At 34.4% G+C, this 22,717-nt stretch overlaps 1 protein-coding gene across 4 annotated transcripts in view; it reads right to left on the bottom strand.

Annotated features, from left to right (window-relative positions):
- Positions 1-22,717, bottom strand: part of Rbcn-3A (rabconnectin-3 alpha) — a 984,230-nt gene that overhangs the window by 474,478 nt on the left and 487,035 nt on the right. For all 4 annotated transcript variants that reach the window (XR_016549602.1, XM_090406519.1, XM_090406521.1 and 1 more), the window contains exon 33: positions 5,984-6,287. Coding sequence is in view for 3 of the 4 variants with exons in the window: in XM_090406519.1 (XP_090262645.1) it covers positions 5,984-6,287 (304 nt within the window). In the remaining variant the exon portion in view is untranslated. The remainder of the gene's footprint in view (positions 1-5,983; positions 6,288-22,717) is intronic.

Here is a 22,717-nt window from a genome sequence, read left to right as displayed (position 1 = left end):
TTAATACGTTCGCTGCCAGCTACAAGTATACTCGTATGACCCTTACTGCCGGCAACGAGATTACCGTACTGACCTTGAAGAAGTGAAAATGCTTGGCTTGTGGAGCTAGCATCAAAACTGTGTATTCTCTTAGATGGTATATTCTCTGCACAAGCCAACTACGAGTATACTCGTATGACGCTGACCGCTGGCAACGAGAGTACCGTACTGACCTTGAAGAAGTGAAATTGCTCAGCGTACGGGAACAGACTATGCTGAAGTAGCGTGGCAGCAAACATGTTAAAATCACTCATAATTATCACTCTTTTATTTCCTTATACATTTCATGGTCACTACCCTCCACATCACCAGTTATATAGCAACATCTAAGTATTTCTTTCTGACATATACCCTCAAGATGTGTAGATATGATAGTACTACATGAAAAATTTATATCATTACTAACTTCCTATCTACAATTTTCCTCCAAATCAGTCTGTTACTTGTTAAAACTCCAACATTATCAGATCTTATACTTCTATCGTCTAAGGCACTTTGTACCATATCAATCCACCTATATCTTAGTCTTCCTCTGGGTCATTTTCTTGCCAACCTGATTAGCAAAACAACACTTGTTTTATCAAAACAACACTTGTTTTGCTAATCTTTCCTCGCCCATTCTGTTTAAGTGACCGTATCACCTGAGAGTAGCTCTGCTAATGCATTCCTGGATGCTGACAATGTCTAGTTCTTTCCTAATATCCTCATATTTAATATGATATTGCCATTGATGCCATCTGTTCACGCCTCTAATCTTTCTCAGGACTCTCATATCTGCGGTCTCTAGTCTTTGGTCAAGTGATTTACTTCTGACCCAGCTCTCGGATCCATAAGTTAAAACTGGTTTGAACACTGTCTTGAATACAGCAAATTTAGTGTTCCGACTAATTTCTCTCTTACAGAATGAGAGAAATTAGTTTAGTTGATTCTGTTGTCTATTTCCATATTTAATTTACCATCTTCACTAAAAATCGTACCTAAGTAGCTGAAATGTTTTACTTGTTCCACAGGTTCTCCGTTCACAACACAGTTGACATTTTCAACGATTCTACCTATTTTCATTGTCTTTGTCTTTTTATTGCTGACCTTCATGCCATATCTATTACAACAGTTATTCAATTTAGTCAGGAAATCTTGCAAACTTATAGCAGATTTATTTAGAAGTAAAACATCATCCGCATAAAGCAAAGAGCTGACATTAACATATCCAATTTTGATATCATGTTTAATACCACTTTCCTTCATAATGTGATCCATATAGATAATGAATAACAGAGGGGATAATGTACAACCTTGTCTCACACCAGATTTAACATTAAACCATCTTCTTGTACTTCCTTCAATTCTAACTGCTGACTTACAACTCAAACAAAGACTACGTATTGCTTAATATAATGCCCCATTGACACCATATAATTGTAACATATTGAATAACTTCTCTCTTGGCACCTTGTCATATGCCTTTTCCAGATCGACAAAACTCAAATACAGCTCTTTGTTATATTCCCATGTTTTCTGAACTATTTTGTCATAAAGTGAAGATCTGATCCTGACAGCCTCTATTTGGCCCGAATCCAGCTTGTTTTTCACCAAGCTTTTCTTCCACAATTCTTCTCAACCGTTTCTCAAGTATACTGGCATAAATCTTGCCAGGAACACTCAGTAGGGAAATATCTCTGTAATTCTCACATTCAGTTTTATTTCTCTTTTTATATATCGGTACTATTAGCTCTACTCCAATCATCAGGAATTCATCCCTCTGTCCAGGCCTTCTGAAGTATGCAGTGCAGCCACTGTAAGACTTTCTGGTCGATTATCATCTACTCTTGCTGCCTTTTCACATTTCAAGCCTTTGATGGCTTTTTCTACTTCAAGTATGGATATGTATTCCTGACTGTATGCCTGCTGAGTGTTTTTTACCACTGTGCTATCACTGCTTGTTTCATTTAGCAATTTTTCAAAGTAAATACTCCATATTTCAAGGATATCTTTTTCTCCCATTTTCATGTCACCTTTATCATCTCTAACTCCTTTTATAGCACTCTTTCCTACATTTCTAAGCTTCTTCAACGACCTCCAAAATATTTTGCTACCTTCTTGATATTTATTTTCTATGTTCTTGCCAAAATCCTCCCATGACTTTTGTCTAGCTAGTTTTGCACATTTGTTTAGCTTTCTTACATTTGTCTCTGTATTCTCTAAGAGCACAAGCTGACTTATTTGTGAAGTACTTTTGATATGCTTTCTTCTTTTCCTTCACTGCCTCTTTAACTTCCTGTGTCCATCATGGAGTTCTGATTTTTCTATCCTTGCACACAATCTCACCACATGCCTCTCTGGCTGAATCAATCAATGTTTTCTTCAAGGCTTGCCACTGAATCTCTAAAGTTTGGTTCCTGTTCTCAAACTCCTTCATTTTTTCTTCAATAATCTTTGTGTATTTTTGTCTACAGTTCACATCTGAGAGCTGCTCAACTTTTATTGGCTTTAAATCTTTCTTCACGTTATTCTTTTCAATATGAAATTCAATTTTATCCTGCTCAAGACTAAATAGTGATCACTTCCAATTTCAAATCCTCTGTACACTCTGGTCCTGCACCAGGGAGAAAACTTCACTGTCAACAATAACATAGTGAATGATATTTTTCTTATTCTTTGCCCTCAAAAGCACTGCCACTATTCCCTGACCTCTTGCATTTTTATAGACATTACTCTTCTTCTATCATTAATAGCACTCCACCTCCCTTTTTACCCTTTCTATCTTCATGAAATAAATCATACCCTTCTATCTCAATTCAGAATGGAAGGGGTATGATTTATCTTGTCAGGATGTCATCCTTATCTAACCATGTCTCACTTATTCCAACAATTTTAGGTTGAACAAATTCATTCATTTCCCTCAATCTGTGCTTTATATCATGATAATTACAGCACAGATGATTCTAGCAATCGAATATAAACATAACAGCTTTTCCTGGATCTATAACAAATTTCACTGATACCACTGATGTGACTTCTCCATACTTTCCTCAAGTCATTTTATTTTTCTCTTTATCCATCTGAGAACCTCCTTCAAATCTATCTGTTCTTCCTACATCCAATTCCCTTCTTGTTCATGTACACACACATTCCTCTATGAGCATCAATCTTTCTCATGCTGTGTTCCCCTGTCCATCCTGAGTCTCCCTATTTTCCTATTTGTCTTGCACTTGTTCTCTCATTCTCTACACTTATGCTATCCACTTCTCTATTCATAAGCATAATTTCAATCGCTTCTTCCGTACTCTCCCACTCTTTCACATTGCTTCTTACTTGCTCAGATTCATTCTCTATATTCAATGCTCTCTGTTCCTAAAATTAGCAAATAAATAAAAAAATGTCATCTAAACATAAAAACACTTTATCTTCCTCAGCTAAAAATAAAAAAGTAGAAAATCACAACTGATTTAAAGGGAAGTGATTCAACACATGAAATCAGGTATTCTAATCAGTAAAAGCATTAAAAATAATTTAATTAAAGCATTCACATGCAGGATTATTAATGCAAAAGCGTGAAAGGAGTGAATATTCAAAGAGTGAAGCAAAGGAAAAAATCCATTTTTTCCTTTGCTTCACTTGTCGACAAATGGGGAAATTATTAGTGCTGTGGGTTGAAGGTAAAAATAAAAACAACATTCCTGTAAAAGCATTCAAACAATAATCATGGAGAAGGCAAAGTTCTTGTTTTCTTATTAAGTCCTCTCCATTATACCTTTGTGAAGGCATAATGGCTTTGTGAAAAGAACTCTGTGAGATGCACTGGAAACGCACCTGATATTTGTAGTAGCCATAATGAATGCACTGGCCTGGTTGGCCGAGTGGTTAGCATATCCACTCTCCAGCCAAGAGGCTGCGGGTTCAAATCCTGCCTAGGCATGGATGTTTGTGATTGTCTTCCACCTCCATACGCTCATTCATACAAGTGAATAAACACTTTCCCAAGATGGAATGGGTCACCAAGGGAGATGTAAACCCAACCCTCCTAGAATGGGAGAGGTCTTCACCCTGTAGTGGGTGGAAAAGGCTGATCATCATCATTATACAGTAATTTTAGTTTAATATTTTACTTATTGTCTTATGTTATTTATAAATTTATGTAAAATAATGTTCAGTTTTTGTACTGAAGGAACCAATCTTATTTAAACACATAATTTTATCTCAATTTATGAATGATTCAGTTCATGAACAGTAGGCTTGCAAAAATGCATTCCTGCATTTCTGATGTTATCTATTGTTTATAGTGTTATCTAAAGTAAAGTAAACACCCTCAGACTCAACTGCATAGAAATACCCCAGTCATATAACACATTAGGTTCTAGACCGTCATCATATAACGAATCACTCACTCATCTCACCTTTCCTTTTTGTTTCATTTGTAGATGTGTGTAATCATTTAATAATGTTTTTAAGCAGTCATATATGTGTACAAATGGCATAAACAATTTATGCCATTTGTACACATAAGCAAATTGCCAGATAAGCAAATGAATAAAAATTAGAATAATTTTTGCAAATGAAAAAGTTAGAAATGAAAAATTATTGAAGGAAGGATCAACACCGGTTCGGTCATCTTACCACACATTAAAAGTTTTTCCATTTCAGCAATGTGATTGTCACTTTTATGGATAACTGTAGTATTAATTAGTGTGGCACTTTTCACTTTACTAAGAACTTTATCTTTGTTTTTAACAACTTAGACAACAGTAATGCAAGATAAGTTTAGAATGTGGCTTATCTCAGTTTTTGATAAGCCATAATCACCAAATTTAATCATTTTAATCTTATCATGTAATATAACAGGTTAAGCATCTTCTTTTCACTGGAAAAAATAACATACTAACTTCAAATTCCATCTATCATTATTTACAGTGGTAAAATTACAACACCACCAAAACATAGAAAATGTAGCAAGCAACAATGTTGTAAACAAACAGTTCACAAAAACTGCATATTGGGAGCTTTGTGGGAGCATCATGTAACTAAACGCATTATATGAGCAGATCATCATAAAGCAAAGCATCAAAAGGCAGATTATTACTGTATATTTATATACTGCTAATTGCATGCAGAAAAGAAGAACTTAGTAACTGAAAATATTTTAACACAGAATGTCATGATATCATTTGAATGGGTTATCCCTTCATGGCGCTATTAAAAATAATGCATCATTTAAAAATCAACTGTAGGTAACATTATTAGCTAATGGAAATGAGAGGATGCTCCCTCAGTCAAGAAACACTGGCTGTTAACTTCCTGGAATATATCCAGGAAGTTAACAGCCAGATATAGGGTGCTCAGAATGGTGAACAGAAATCTCAGCCATTTTATCAATCAGGAGTTCAGAAAGTCTACAGTTGCACAGACCATACTGGTGTAAAGAATGTCATAACTGGCCAACAGAACAATGGTAGTCAATAATATAGAGTGAACAATTATGTTACACTCTTTTCTGACCAGAAGAATTGGACATATGGTTATGGTAAATGACTAGAGAATGCATCATCCCAATTATAAAGTTGGTGGTAGTTAACATAACAATCTGAGGCTGTTTTTCCTGTTTAGTAGTGTCCAGTAAGATGAATGCTAATTGTTATGTAACATTTCTGGATAGTGCGATGCCTTCTCCACTCGAGGCCTGCACAAATCTTCAACTTTAAGACAAACTGGAATATCAGGTGCAGCACTGAAAATCAGATCCAATAACAGCATATTTAAATCAGCAACCTTGTCAAAGGAAGGATCAGAAAGTGTATTCAGGATCAAAAGATGGGGCCCACATGCCAATGATGTGTGCCATTTAGGTTTCCATGAAATACAATAGTGTTCTAAATACATATGTGTGTGTGTATTTAAGTCTATTTAGTCATGAATATTTCAGATATGGATATATTAAATTAATAAGTACCTGCAGTTTCACTGGTAGTGCTTCCCTCAATATCAGCTGCTTTTGGATGGGAGTGGCCAACATCTGTCTGAAGAAGAGTTGTTAATGAGCCTGAATAATCCTGTAACATCCAACGGGCCATGCTTCTCAGAAATGGATCAGGATGTGCACGTGATGGTATATAGTTGCTACCTTCACCATTACATCCCAAAATTTCTTCAAACAATAGCCTGCGCAATGATGGTGGCGTTGTTTCTATATCTCCTTCATATAATCGTACAATGATCATTGCCAACTGCAAATCATCCAGTTTATTTACACAGACCTGGAATGTTAAAGAAGTCAATAAACGTACATCCTGCTTATCATTATTAACTATATTAACACTTGCTAATACTACTATTACAGATTAAGGTTTCATTAGCATAAGGCTCTAGTTTTGTGGATGACCATTTAGTTAGGGCTGCCTTCCAGATGCTTAAATTTGGCACATTCAGATAAAAGAAAAATATACAGTATATATGTTTAAAATTAAGCAATACAATACTGAAATGTAATTAACTACAGTTGTTAGAGTGAGAGAAATCATTCTGTAGAGTTACAAAACAAGAATGATGTAAAACAAGTATATGTGATAACTGTTATATAACAGCTATCATACAGGGTGTTCGGGATAAATTTGACAGTTTCGTAAGGAAAAAGAAAATCTTCTTTGTATCTATTAAATTTAATGAATTGACAAAAAAACATTACAGGCAGAGTTAATTACAATACTATCAACAAGATTTACTCAAAATAACCACCATTAGCATCGATCACAGCTTCAATTCTGCTTCGGAACTCCTGGAATGTTAAAGAAGTCAATAAACGTACATCCTGCTTATCATTATTAACTATATTAACACTTGCTAATACTACTATTACAGATTAAGGTTTCATTAGCATAAGGCTCTAGTTTTGTGGATGACCATTTAGTTAGGGCTGCCTTCCAGATGCTTAAATTTGGCACATTCAGATAAAAGAAAAATATACAGTATATATGTTTAAAATTAAGCAATACAATACTGAAATGTAATTAACTACAGTTGTTAGAGTGAGAGAAATCATTCTGTAGAGTTACAAAACAAGAATGATGTAAAACAAGTATATGTGATAACTGTTATATAACAGCTATCATACAGGGTGTTCGGGATAAATTTGACAGTTTCGTAAGGAAAAAGAAAATCTTCTTTGTATCTATTAAATTTAATGAATTGACAAAAAAACATTACAGGCAGAGTTAATTACAATACTATCAACAAGATTTACTCAAAATAACCACCATTAGCATCGATCACAGCTTCAATTCTGCTTCGGAACCTCGAACAAGCTGATGCTACAGTCTCCCTGGGAAGGGCCGCAAAAACTGTTTTAATTTTATCCATTAACTGGGCTTTTGTATTACTGGAAGTGCGATTGGTGTCTTTTTCAACTGCGCCTCATACAAAATAATCCATGGGGTTAAGGTCTGGGGAGTTTGGAGGCCAAACATTTGGACTGGTGAAGTCGTAGAAATTTTCAGACAACCATTTTTGACTTTTCCCAGAGGTGTGGCAAGGGGCCGAATCCTGCTGCCATACATACGGCCTACCATTGGCTACCCTTGTTATCCAGGGCTTGACTAGAGTTAGCAACTTCACGAACAAAGCCCGAATTCCAATGCCAGGGTTCTTCAACACCTGTTCCTGCAGATTTGCGAGGAATTCTGCTGTACGAACGCAATCAGATCGTCTGCTAGGGATCTTTCTTCTTGCTACATCCTCGTAGTCACCATTGCAAGTCTCTAGTTCATGCCTGATTGTTTTTACTGTATTCAGGGAGCATTGGGCAGCAGTCGTAATATCCTTATTTTGATGGCGGGCACGAATCATCATGATACAAGTTATTCTCTTCCATGATTCAGGTGGGTTCCAGCTATCCATCCTTTCTGACATCTTGTATATGAATGAAGAAGGGTCCAAACTTTTAAATGAAGAGAAGTGTGTGTTAATACATGTAACTTACGGAAAAATATAATTAATTATAAATATGTCAAATTTATCCCGAACACCCTGTATATTTTTATTTTTTCTTGCTGATTTTTATATCATACTTTCGTTTAAAATAAAACTCCCAGAAAATTATGAATTTTAATATTACCCCCCCCACACACACACAATATCATGATCACTACCCATGGGTCCAATGCCTGTTGGTGTCTGTTGCTTGTTTCATCATTCTTTGCCATTTTTCTCTCTGTTCATTGCCAGGTGACTTAAATCCTGAAAACTCTTTCAACATCACTCTTCTACATCATCTACCCACTCTTGTCCTGGCTGTCCTCTTCTATTCATATTGTGCACTGTACAAAGCATCAAGGTTTTAATCTTTCTACTGTTATCCATTCTGCAGATATGTCCAAAAAACTTTAGTTTTTATTGAATTACTTTCTGCATTAGATTCTCTTTGCAGTTTATTTTGTGATATAGTTTTTCATTTGTTACTTTTTACATCCATCCAATTCAGAGAACCTTTCGATAACATGTTCTTTTGAAAGCCAATATTTGTCTCACAGAGTCTTTGACCATTACCCATGTCTCACAACCATAGAGAGTGCTTGTGAATATGCATGTTTCCAGCAGTCTCAGCTTTATGGAAAGGCTCACTAATTTACTTCTCTATATCTTGTCCGTTGCCTGTAGGTTTATTTTTGGTTTTTGTTATTGGAGATCTTATCTCTTTTTTTACAGTCTAAATCATGTGTCATGTTGCTCCTCACACAATATGCAAGATTATATATAAAAAAAAGGATTGATTTTTAAGCGAAGAATAAAAAGAATAATTTTAATATTCAACTCCAAAGGAGGACAAATTAAAAAACAATGTAATAGTGCCGGCCTGGCTGGCCGAGTAGTTAGCATATACACTCTCCAGCCAAGAGGCTGGTTCATCGCAATGAACCAGCAAACACCCATGCCCACGTAGGCATGGGTGTTTGCGATTGTCTTTCACCTTCATACATTCATTCATTCGAATGAATAAATACTCTCTCAAGATGGAGTGGGTCACCATGAGAGAAGTAGACTCAACCCTCCTGCAATGGGAGAGGCCTTTACCCCTGCAGTGGGGAAAAGTTACAGGCTATTTAAAAAAAAAAATTGTAGTAGTATGGCCTCAGAAGATGTTATATGTTTGTTAACTAAAGCTGCAAAATAAAAGGGAACATTTTCCAAAATAATTTTACAGATACTGACATTAGACCTACAATTTTCACATTAAGTGAGAGTTCCTTTCTTTAGAATTCTGGTTATCATCATTTTTCTCCATTACCTGGGTATCTTTTCACATTCCAGCATGTTATTAAAAATCACCTGCAATTTATTATTGGCAATTTTTCTAGTACATCTATTATCTTTATTCTATTATCATTAAGCATGCCTTTCCATTCTCCAAAGTATATAATATTTGACAAGAAATTATATTCTTGTTTTAATCTTTTACCCAAGTATTAACAAACACGTCTTGTGTGTGAAGAATGTTCACTACTAGTCTACTTGTATATAGAGGCTGTTGATTCATATTCCATATATGAGCTATAGACCAATTAATATTCTCTCTAATCTGTACAAAATTCTCACAAAAGAAATAACAAACAGGTTAACACCTCTTCTAGACTCAAATCAACCAGTAGAACAAGCAGGATTCCGTAAAGGCTTCAACACAGCTGTTCATATTCATGCAGTAAAACAAATAATAGAAAAAGCAGAAGAAAACCAACTGCCTCTCTGTTTAGCCTTCATTGATTATGAAAAAGCATTTGATTCCATCAAAACTAATGCAATAATCAATGCACTCCAGAATCAGGCAGTTCCTGGAGAATATATGGACCTCCTCCAGACAATATACCTCACTGCAACAATCCAACTTCACATGAGTAGCAATAAAATATCAATTGAAAAAGGTGTCCCACAAGGAGACTCTCTATCACCCAAATCTTTACAGCAGTCCTTCAAGAAATATTTAATAATATAAACTGAAAACCTTGGTATAAAAATTAATAACAGAAACTTAACACATCTAAGATATGCAGATGATATCATAATTTTTGCAAACACTCCAGAAGACCTTAATATAATGATAGAAGACCTATATCATGAAAGCAGAAAAGTCGGTCTAAAGATAAACAGAGAAAAAACTAAAATCATGTTTAATCGTTTAGTAACACCAAAAAACATAATAATAGAAAACAATTTTTTGGAAAGAACCTCTTCATATACATACTTAGGTCATCATCTCATTGACCTAAACTGTGGACACATCACCAAACAGGATGACCCCCCCCCCCTGCCGGATTGATTTATTATTGGCAATAGCTTCTATTCAGCTATTGCCAATAATAGCTTCTGAATAAAAGCTATTGACACCAATAGCTTCTAAAATACTAGGCATTCTTTTTCATTCAAGAAGCTATATATTACATCCACCCAACTACTAACCCTATATAAATCACAAATCTGCCCATCCTTAGAATATTGTACATGCATTTAGGGTGGTACACCTAAAACCTCCTTAAAAATTCTTGATGTCCAGGGGAGAGCAATCAGACCTCTAGATGACTAGATGACTCTTCCCTCACAGGCTCACTTCAACCTCTATCTCACAGATGCAATCTTACAGCTCTGTGTTTCTTCGACAGGTACTTCCATTGTCACTGCTCCAGTGAATTGGCAAACATCATTCCTCCACTTGCTGTTAGGCCTGTTAAAACAAGAGCAGCTGCTGTCCAACATCCCCTTAGAGTACAACTGCAAACTCAAACCTGCTTCTCCTCTCTTTCATTTATTCCATCTACCTTAGTTCTCGTGTACCTTCATTTGGTACACGATATCATGTATCTTTGTACCTTCCTCATGACGTGTTTCCCAACTATTTCAACCTACAGCACTTTAAAAAGAATATTAATAGGTTTCTTCTTTCTCAACCCTCATTTACATCTCACACATGGCACTGATGTGCTATAGGTTCTTGTACCTCTCATGTGCAGGATAAATATATAAAAAAATATTCAGCCTACCTGGCCGAATGACTGTGATGGTACTTTTTGTGACTGGTGAGAATGACCACAAAGTCTTTGGGTGAGACATGAGCAGGTATGTGGATATCCCATTTTCCCTTTTGTGTCAGGCTCAATGGCCTGTTGCGGCCAACTAACATGGCCTCTTAGAAACCTTATACTTTTTTTTTTATGTTGTGCACATACACAAGAGGTTGGTTGATCAACCTATAGTACATTAGTACTGTGTATGATAGTGGATTGGGAAAGGAAGAACTTGTTTACATTTGATTTGAAAGACTGTATATTGTATTCCTTGGGAAACACAGCAGGGAGGAGACTGTCCCACAGTGCAACAGTTGCTAGAATGAAGAAGGAGGAAAAGAAACTTGTTCTGTTTGTTTCTAGGTGTACTGTGAAGGGATGTTGAGCAGCAGCACGTGTTCCAATGAGCTTAGTACTAAGTGGAGGAATTATTGATGTTATTTCAGATGAGCATTTCCCATGGAAATATTTGTAGAATATAACTATAAAAAATAAATGTAATACTAACTACATTTAGCTAAAATATCCAGATAAAAGTTCTTTGCATCCTAACAGGGATTCAAACCTTGGTCTTTCCAAATGAAGTGCATCACATATACTGATTGAGCCTTGGAGGCTGCTGACATGTGATATCTAAAGAACAAAGTATTTTATACAAAATGACACGGCAAGTAATTATAACAGACTCAGAAATCATCTTGAAGCAATACCATGATGAGAGTTTCAAAAATGAGAGGTTAACAGTACATGCAGAGTAGATAAGAAATAAATGTTAACAGCAACAGTACACTAATCAAGAGAGCCAAAGACATCAGAAATGAAAACAAAGAGCAAAATGAAACAATTTGCAGACAACAAGGAGGTTATAAAACACAATTACATTAGGAATACAAGGTTCAAGCTAGCAAAGAAACCAGCATATGGAAGGAAGGAAATATTAAACATATGAAGTAGAGAGTAATGCTAAGGAGTTCTTTGATTATGTGACCAGTAGAAGGAGAAATGGTTTCACAAATGACCTTGATAGCTGCAACAGATGATTGGATAACCAATGCAAATAGCACATATTAGGGCCATTCAATGATCTCTTTAAACAACAAAATTACCCAAATTAACTGTATGTAGAAACAAGCGGATCAAAGAACAGGAATACAAGGTACATACAGCAATCGATTTACCAATTAAAAATGGTCACCATGAGTCAGAATGAATATATTAATAAATAATGTTAAAACCATTTCTGATGTTTGCATAAAACAAAGATCACCCAAACTTTGGGGGGGGGGGGGGAATCATTTCAATTCAGGTGTTAGGCTGATGTAGAAAAGCTTTGCAGCTTTCTTTGAAAAGGCATTCATATTTAAAACTGCTTCTATGAAGAAAGCAAGTTTCATCCCAGTGGATACTGCATTTAATGTCAATGGCATGCTGTGCCAGACCAGACTTTTGAGGTTTGAAATTACATATTCAATGTAATACTGATGTTTAATAATGCTTTTTTCCACAGAATTATTGAGCAGACAGAATGGCCTGTTTGCCCAACAAATTCTTGTATTTGAATATTCTTGATTTTTTTGAGAAAATGATTGGAATTGTTATTGAATGATCTGGATTGTCCGCAGTATGGGCAGTTAATAAATGTAAAAGAAATTTTGCAATTCTATAGGTAGGAAAGTCAATATAATTCACAATGGGTCTTACTGGACAATGCATTTTTGGGTGACCATATAAATTCACCATGGAAAAGGAAAATGCTGGTAGTTTACCATTCTTGGACATTCCTCTTACTTGAACAGCCTCTGGTACTTTGTCAAACAGTGTTTATTGAAAACCTAGCTTTACTGGTAGATACATTCATCAAAAAGTCTGCTCAACACACTTCTCAAAAAATTGGTGTTATCAAGTCTTTAATTAATAGAACACATGATGTATGCTCCTCTCCCTCAAGCTTACAACAAAGAACTTCTCAATATCATCACTTTAATGGAATTAAATAGTTACAACCCTTATCAAATCAAGAAGATAATTCCACTCCTATATCCCAACACCTAAGACTTCAACAGACCCAGGGTTACTGATCTCTTATATTTCTAGTATCTCTGAACCTATTGGTAAAATTCTGAAGAAGTATCACCTTATTCCCACAGGGAGCCATAGCAGAAGCGTTCACATCGCAACCCCTGTTGGCTTGTTTATAAGCTACAAATTCTGCTGCCAGTGATCTACAATAGAGTACAGTATAACCCAGTCCTATAATTTTATATTGCTACTAGCATCCTCCTTATCAGAGACACGATGACTAAAACTCAACGGCCCTTATCAGAACCGATCCTGACAATCATCTCATAATATAGAGGGCCTCTCTCTGCAAAAGAAGATCTTATTGCAAAAATGTGATATTTTATGTCTACTGGAGACGCACAAAGGACCTCAACAAGCCAGACCTAAAATTAATGGAATGAAGCTCAAAAAAGAAATCCCACATGAAAAATATGGAAGTGCTATTTTCACTCGGGAGGAGCTCCAGGTTACAGCAATTTTAGGTGTAACAGTAGAAGATGGAAAAGAGGATATAACCAGACCTTGGATTTGTTAGTAATAAAATAGCTAATCTGTGCACTAAACAGGTACTTGCACCAATCCCAAGTTCACAACACTGACTAATAATTCTGCAAGTTTTTCCACCAGTCCGGCTTAAATCCCACTTAGAAGATGGTTTAATTTTAAAAAAGCTAGCTGAGAACACTTTCTTTTAGTGTTGCACAGTGATCAGAATTCATTTTAGAAATTATGGACTTTACAATCGTGTTATAAATAACTTTTAATTTCCCGATGTTTCGATCTTCATATTAAGATCATCATCTGGAGTATATACAAATATACAAGGATAAGCTGAGTTACATTACACACAGTAAGCTAAAGAAACAATGATTTGATCACCAGTTATTCTACTGGCATTAACTCTAGAAAAAAAAAAAATTACTTACAAATTAATTACTTATTTAGAAACTACATCAAAGCTAAATTATATTTAAGATAACATTAGAAAAACATTCTTTCTTATAGTTCTAACTGGGAACAGTTCTCAAGAGAATTAGACATAAACTTGTCCAACATTTCATCCAGACCAGAAAATTATGGAAAGTTCATGAATGCTATTAGACTGTTTGCTACCAAGCGCATCCCAAGAGGTTGTAGAACATGTCATATTCCAGGTTTTACAGAACACAACCTGGAAATATATGAAAGTTATTATGATCTATATGATAAAGATCCATTTCAATCAGAAACAAATGACACAGGAGAGGAACTAATAGCAGCACTGTCTGAAAAAAAAAGACGTCAACAATGGGCAGAGAAAATTAAAAACTTAGATATGAAACACAGTAGCAGGAAAGCCTGGCTTTTACTCAAAAAAGTTTACTCAGAAAATGACCCCACAACAGCAGCAACCAAAGTTAATATAAATGCTAACCAAATTGCAACTCAGCTATCTCTGAATAGTAAACTGTTGGATTCTGATTAAGGAGAAATTTAAGTTATTAATATTCCTTACAGAATCCAACTTAATTCACCAAAGGCTATACTTGTAAAAATTATTCGATATTAATCCCATGATTGTAAATTATTATTCATATAATTGCCTTGAGTTTATTTATTAAATTTTATTAATTAATCTAAAATATGTGTTAGCAATGATAGAACCTTATATAGAAATATAATTCTGTTTATTTTGATTATTCCTAAATTAATATTATGAGGAATTGTATATATAAGTTTAATATGCCTTATGTGAATTATAATATTTTCATTTTTTATTTATCGCTACCAGTATGTAAAGGTATAATGTTATGCAATATTTCTGTTTTTATTTTATTTGTTTGTCACTATGGAGACGGGCTAGAAATAGCTAGTGCATGCTAGGATCATGAGATATGGTATTCAATGGCAGAGAAGGAATTGACATAAGAGAGCGTGAGAAATAATTTTGGGCGGGAAAAAGAAGGAAGGTATATAAGCCGAGAGCGGAGAAAACTGAGGCTCTTCTCTTTTTCAGGACTGACCATACTGGGGACATGAGAGCATAGAGTATAGCACAGACAGACAAGGAGAATACTAGTGGCAGCAAAGTGAATGCAAAGGATTGCTTGTCTAGAACTTTAGTGCTGTAATAGGAATATTTGAGGACTGGGAAAGTAATAGGCAACTGAGAATTCTAGAAGTTTAAGAATTACTGTGTGTTCCACTAGTTTCATGGAACTTTAACAGAGAGCTGAATTGGCCAAATAGTGTTAAAGAAGGAATGAGCATTTTCCTTTATCCACGTACGTCTATACACGTGAAGTGCGACCATTAATAGTTCAGTTATCATTGAGAAGATTTATTCTAAATAGTGTTGCCATAGTGTGCTAAGTAAACATAGTTGTAAAGTATACCCATAGTGAAATTGACGAGCAAATGATTTATCTGGAAAGAACTGTCCAATTTTATGTTACTTCAGTGCAGAGATATATGTGTAATTCCTCCTGTCATTCCCCACATTAACTATATTGTATTTTGCTGAAATCGGCCGGAGTATGAAGTATGAAAGTGTATATTCATGAAGCAGTTGTTATCACCATTAATGTATTGAGACTTTATTGACTGTGTGATAATAGTAAAATTTGTTACTAAGAGATTTTGTGATATGGAATTCTATTAAAAGTTATTTTAGTATTGTGAAAGCCATAAGTCTGATAGCAGAATGCCCATAGACTGAATCTGTAAGACGTTGTGACCAGTTAAGCTAAGACATTTATATTATAAGTTAAGAGGATAAAAATCCCTTATCCCCTTAACTGATCAACCCTCGCCAGAAAAATAGCCATTTGGCTTTTCATCTTAACATTTATATTATCTTGTTCTCAGAATTGAGTTTATATGTATAATATATAACCCTGAATTAAATGTTTTGTTTTGATGATTTTAAAATTGTGTTTGCCTGAATCTCTTTTATTGCACCATTCATGAAATTATCGGACCTAGCAGGAATTTCTAAAATAAGAGATAAACTCAGTCTATCTGAGAAATAATATTGATATAAAATTAGTTGATGCTTGGTTTCACTATATTTCATTAGACTAATCTAGATATAGAGTGGCGCAGTCTAAAAATATAAATTTCTCTGTATTTAAATTAGTAATCAACCAGCAACATATTACTTGTTTAAGAACAGAGTTAAAACAAGATGGCGGATCAAAAACAAGGAAGTACAATCCAACAAAACTGAGTACCAAAGCAAAAATACCTAAAAATTACATTAAAAAAAAGTTAGAGATTCAGAAAATCTCTTCAAAGCATCATTTGCTAAAAAGGATCTAGAAAATACCCTAAAAGCCTTAAAACCAGGAAAAGCTGCCGGTATAGATGATATCAGAAACGAGATACCAAGAAATCTGGGAGAAAAGGCAACAGAGTGGTTGTTAGAATTTTTCAACTTTTTTGGAAATTTGCTAAAATACCCAGGCAAATGAAAGTAATATCTATCCTGAAACCAGCTGAGGATCCAAAAAGCTACAGGCCTATAGCTCTCCTATGCATAACGCTGAAGCTGTATGAGAGGTTAATCTTGAACGGACTAAGTCAAGAAAGAGGATTTAGACCAGGAAGATCATGCATTGGACAAGTATTAAACTTAACAGAGTTTATTACGGATGGCTTTGAAAGGGAGTTAGCAACAGGAGTTGTATTTATAGATTTTGACAGTGGCATATGACACACTACATCTTAGAAAGCTTATAGTCAAAATTTACAGCATGACAAACAGCTATTGGTTGGTGGAGGTATTTAGGTTGCTGCTGTTCAGCAGGAGATTCTTTGTTGATTTTCAAGGAAAAAAGAGTAGATTGCATATCCAGAAAAATAGTCTACCTCAGGAAAGTGTGCCCTCCCCCCCTCTTCTTCAATATATATATACACTAACGACCAACCTATAAACCCACGGTCAAGAACCTTCTTATATGCAGATGACTGAGCAATAGATTATCAAGCAAAACCCTTTGATAACATTGAGAAGCAGCTCACACAAGAACTAGAAACACTTACAGTTTACTATAAGGAAAACCAACTGAAACCAAATCCCAGTAAAACCCAAATGTGTCTTTTCCATCTCAATAATAGGGAGGCGAGAAGACAGATGAATATAAAATGGAATGGTGTGAAATTGGTCAATTATCCAAATCCAACTTACCTAGGTGTTACACTAGATAGGACCTTAAATTATAAGCGACACATAGAGAAGACAGAAGCTAAAACTCAAACACATAATAATATTCTGCACCAATTAATATCATCTCAGTGGGATGTAGGTCCAGCAGTAGTGTGCACCTCTGCACTGGCATTTTGCTTTTCGACAGTTGAGTACGTTATCCCTATTTGGGAAAGATCATCACATGTCAAAATTATTGACAAGGTTCTTGATGAAACATGTTGGCACATTACTGGCTGCCTTAAGCCTACAAAAAATCGACCATCTATACTCACTGTCTGATATTACACCTCCTCACATCAGAAGGACTATACAGAGTAGATATGAGCAGAAACAACAACTAAATGATGAATGGCATTCTTTGCAAGATATGTTGCAGTACACAGGAGACTAAGATCAAGAAAAAGTTTTATTCACTCAGTGAAACTGTTGACTGATTCCATAAAAGCTACAAGGTCAACAATGTGGCAAGAACAATCTCCAGATGCTATGAACTTAAATGAATCTCTTCCTTTTGGCTTACATCTAGACTGGCAAAGATAGAAGACATTGAACAGACTTCATTCTGAAATGCGCAAATCAAAGCAGAATATGGCCAGATGGGGGCTACATAGACAATGACAGCTGCTCATGTGGTGAAACACAAACCATAGATCATCTTCTGCAATGCTGCTTAATAGACATTAATAATATATGTAGAATATTTAATGCAGTGTAATGAAACAGCTTCAAAATATATTAATCACTGGATGAATGAAATCTGATGCATAATATTTTATGCAAGTGACATTTTTTTTTTTGTCTTTTAATGTATATTTCTTTAAATGAATGCTTTTAATCATTTATATATATGCTCTTACATTTTCTGTAGTTTGCACACAAAATAAAAATTACCACATATTTTTCTATCAACAAAATTTCTCATCTGTTACCATCTGCAAAAGACAAACTATCACAGCAATTATTAGCTGGTGTTTACCAGATTCCTTGTAATAATTTGACAAACTTTGGGCAGACAGGCTATTTTGTGGAAAGAAAGAATTAATGAACATCAGTAGTTAAGTTAGAAGAAGACAGCAGAAGATTATCACTCAGAAAGAAAGCAATGACAAATTCAAGCAAGATCTTTAAAGATATTAGCCTCATAACAAAAATCAGATCATGAAAGGCAATGGTATTCCTGTGGTACTGTATGGATGTAAAAGTTGGGCTCTGAGAAAGAGTGAAAGAAGGAGGATAGATGCATTTGAATTATGGGTTTGGAGATGCCTACTAAGAATAACATGAACTGCAAAGCAAACCAATAAATCAGTGATAGACAGAATAAAGCCAGATTTCTTGCTTGAAGCTATGATCATCAAGCAAAAATTGTCATACTTCAGACATATTATGAGAGCAAATGACAGTCTGAAGAAAATGATGCTTGCTAAAATTGATGGAAGTAGGAGAAGAGGAAGACCAAGAATTAGATGGGTGGACAGAGTTAAAGAAGCAACTGGAAATTCTGAAAGATATAGCCAGGGACAGATCTGAATGGAGAGTGTATGTTCATAGAATCACCAGGAGTCGAAAACAACTTGATGGAACATAACAACAAAGTACATGGAATACATGAAACATCAGAAGTGTGGTCTGGCACAGCATAGTATTGACATTAAACACAGTATCCAGTGGGATGGAACTTGTCTTCTCCATAGAAGCAGTTTTAAATATAAATGCCTTTTCAAAGAGAACCTCTTTTACATCGGCCTAACCTGAATCGGAATGATTCTCTCTTTTCCCAAAAAGTTGGGAGATTCTCGTTTTATGTAAATATCAAAAACAGTTTTAATATTATTTATTAATATATTCATTTCTGACTCGTGGTGACTATTTTAAACTCATTGCAGTATGGACTTTGTATTCCTGTTTTCTGATCTGCTTGTTTCTACACAATGATGATGTACTGTTATTTTCATGTATTGTCATTAAACTTCAAAACGGCCAGGATGTCTATAGACATCCAACTAAATCTGGATATGATTCAGCCCACCTGTTTAAAGAACCAGGATAAGAAGTACAATTTGACCATCCTGTCCATTAGGTGTGATAAACCCTCACGCTGAAGAGAACGGTTAATCGGATTATCTCACGTTCATAGCTACTTCTCAGTTGCCTATAACTAGAAACGCACATCCTTGTTCTATGCTGGTCAACTGGATTTTAGTTATATAGGATAGACTAAAAATAGAGAAATTATTTATATTTTTGTTTTCTCTTTTTATTGTACAATACGATTTTAATTTCTGGACAAAATAAAGGTCTTGCATAATTTGTTCACTTAAATATTGCCTTACCTTGGAGAACCAATTTCATTTTTAATTTTTTTGCGCTAATTTTTTTCTAATCGCTTTCTAGACAAAACATTATTCTTTGTTCTCAAAGAAATTAATTCACGATAATTATTTGAAATATTCTTTTAAAAAAAGAAAAGAAAACCAGCTGCTGACATTCCAGATTATATTATTTTTATTTTTGTACAAAACCATCGAAATCGAATAATACTTCACAGATTTCCTTTAGGACACGCTGGAGCAACTTTGCTTTATAGAGAATAATGTGAAATTCTTTAATCATATCACTAAATTTTTTCTTTATATTATATAGTAATCTACTGTTCTTTGTACTTTCACTTTCTTGGTTTCCCTGTATAATTGGTCATTACAAAATGAAATTAACAGTTATAGATATTTACTGCATAATTCAGATATTTTATTCTCCAATTTTTAAAGTAAGCGATACATTTGCTTATTTTTATCATTCAAAATATGTATATCAAATGCATCAAATGTGAAATTTCATTTCCTTTCACAATACAAATGAACTTTATTTCGACTTTGATAGCATCACCTCCCCCTCCCGTTACAACATTACCAAACACCCGAAAGCTGTTATGAAACATTGGTACAGTTTTTATTTCATTCGTGATTTTTCCATAATAATTGTTCCACATAACGTTTAATTTTTTCGACACAGAAACTAAGTTTTGATTATTATAAATTTGCAAATTATAAATAAGAAAATATACATATTATTTCCCTATTATTATAAATCAGGAAGTTATGTGACGTTGGCTAATAGGGGAAATTAATATTTAAAAACACTGTCATCCTACAAATGCAATATCAGAATATGCTTCAAATGTCTGCTAATCAATCAAAAAGATGGAAAAACAGAACAAGGAATTTCTGCCTGTAAAATATTCAGTTATTGCACGAGGTACTTTAGTGTGCTGCCTTCTGGGCATGTTCTTTTGATCTGGTTCCCAGTGGTGGTGTGTGTGTGGGGGGGGGGAGTTGGTAATCTCCATTAGTCTACAACTTGTTACTGGGCAGAAAGGAATATTAGAAAGCATACCCAATATACAATTCATTTGTGCGATGGCAAGCAAGAGCAGCAACAGCAATAATTTTTTTCAAGATAATTATCAAATAATTTAGAATTTTTCGATAATAAAAGTGAAACTGATCACTATAAATAAAGAAATCATTTTTGGCATAAATACTTCATCAGCCTGTAAAATAAATGTCAGTTTTACTGTGTTAGGATATCTGAACAACAGAAAATGAAACAAGACATTCTTGCTTGAGGCAATTTAGTGGGACTTCTAGGAAACTTTCTGTCTTGTGTTTCTCAAAAGAATAATCTAAGACTTTTAGCTTTTCCTCTAGGTAAGAGAATTATTGTCCAGCATTTCTAAGACGTATTTCAAAAATAGCAATCAGCAGAAATAGAAGTAGTAATATTTAGATTTTTATTTTTAAAAAAAAGAAACAGAAATAACACAATTGAAATTTCTTTGTGTGGATTTTACATGTTGAAAATACAGCATAGTATTCCTAAATCTTAGAATAATTTCAGCAGACCACTGATTTAGATTCAAAGAAAGAGCACAGAATTAGAAGCTTCGCTATACAACAATATTATTGCTTTATTTCTTTTGTCAAAACAGTAAACTGAAATTAGAGATTTTGAATACCGTCTGAAAGCTTTCAAAGCTATAGAAATTTAAAGTAGTTATGCAACTCAGTTCCAGGACAGGAGGGGGGGGGGAGGTGCAGTAAAAAATCCTAAAAATGAGCATAAATTTTTAATCATTTCATACAGGATATCCTTCCTATTATATTTTCAACATATCTACAGTGGTTAAGCACTGGATATGATAGTAATGTGCATGCTACAAAAAAAAAAAAAAAAAAAAAAAAAAAAAAAAAAAAAAAAAAAAACCTCTGTTGCAATTTTCAGCAAAAGAAGAAGGCGAAGAGTCTCTGATAAAATAGCATTAGGTATAAATTTTTGATACTGAAAAAGATACAATATCGGAAACAGAGTAATGCAGTTTATAATTATTTGTTGTTCATAAAAAAAAAAAAACAATCGTTCCTGAAATTGAAATGTGACAATCCATATAAAGATATTTTGCAAAGAAAGAAAGCAAAATGTCATATTTATTTCACTAAATGTTATTTAAAAATATTAATATTTGACAAAATATTTTAAACATAAACAAACATTTGAGAATTTGCGAAAAAGAATATATACTGTCAGTAAAGTGGAGGAAATTAACTATTACTAAAGTATATTCATTGCAAAGGCTGATCTATGGTCATTTCAGGGTTGATTATTTATTTTGGCAGTGTAAAACTTCTATTTTTGGAAAGAGACACAAGAAATAAATTGTTAAGCAAAAAAAAAAAAAAAAACGATCAAATATCCTAGTACAGTGAAGAAAATTCAAAGTAACAGAGTACATGTAAAGACAAGTGACACAAAAGTCGCTCGACCACAGTTAATCAGGTAATGGCTCTCAAATCGGCATTAAGGGATTAACACCGGAGGAGGATAAATACTTGATAAAAGATAGAATGCCAATGAAGTTTTGATCCATGAAAAAGTCTGTGGTAGTCTTGCTATTTCATCCACCTTGGCCGGTAGGAGGGTTAAAGTTAATTACTGTAGTTATCGTGTAATTTTGTTTATAGTTATGCCAAACTATACCTTTAAAGATTAATGATCCTGTTAGTGTAATATTTTAAGCCCACTATTACAAACAGTAAAAGCTCAAATACATGATAGCCAAATGAATTTCCTAGTAAGTAGCACCATAATTAGTAAACAAAGGAAATTGTACACTGATGACAACGTTTATGTAGAGCATGCACCATACATAAACAGAGAAAGTGGCAGGAAACAAAACAAAGGAAATTGCAGAAAATACAATGAAGAAAAGAGCAGGAAATTGCACATTAACAATAGTGCTCAAAGGATGGGCAGGAACCATACATGAAGCTATCAGTATTATGTATGGTTTAGTAGAAAGAAGAAACAGGGATGACAGGACTGATATATTTAA

The sequence above is a fragment of the Typopeltis vanoorti genome, chromosome 16, assembly GCF_054136105.1.
Source record: "Typopeltis vanoorti isolate ZY-2024b chromosome 16, IOZ_Tvanoo_1.0, whole genome shotgun sequence".
Lineage (NCBI taxonomy): Eukaryota > Metazoa > Arthropoda > Arachnida > Uropygi > Thelyphonidae > Typopeltis > Typopeltis vanoorti.
Note: the sequence above shows the minus strand (reverse complement) of the source record. Positions and strands in the feature narration are given on the sequence as shown.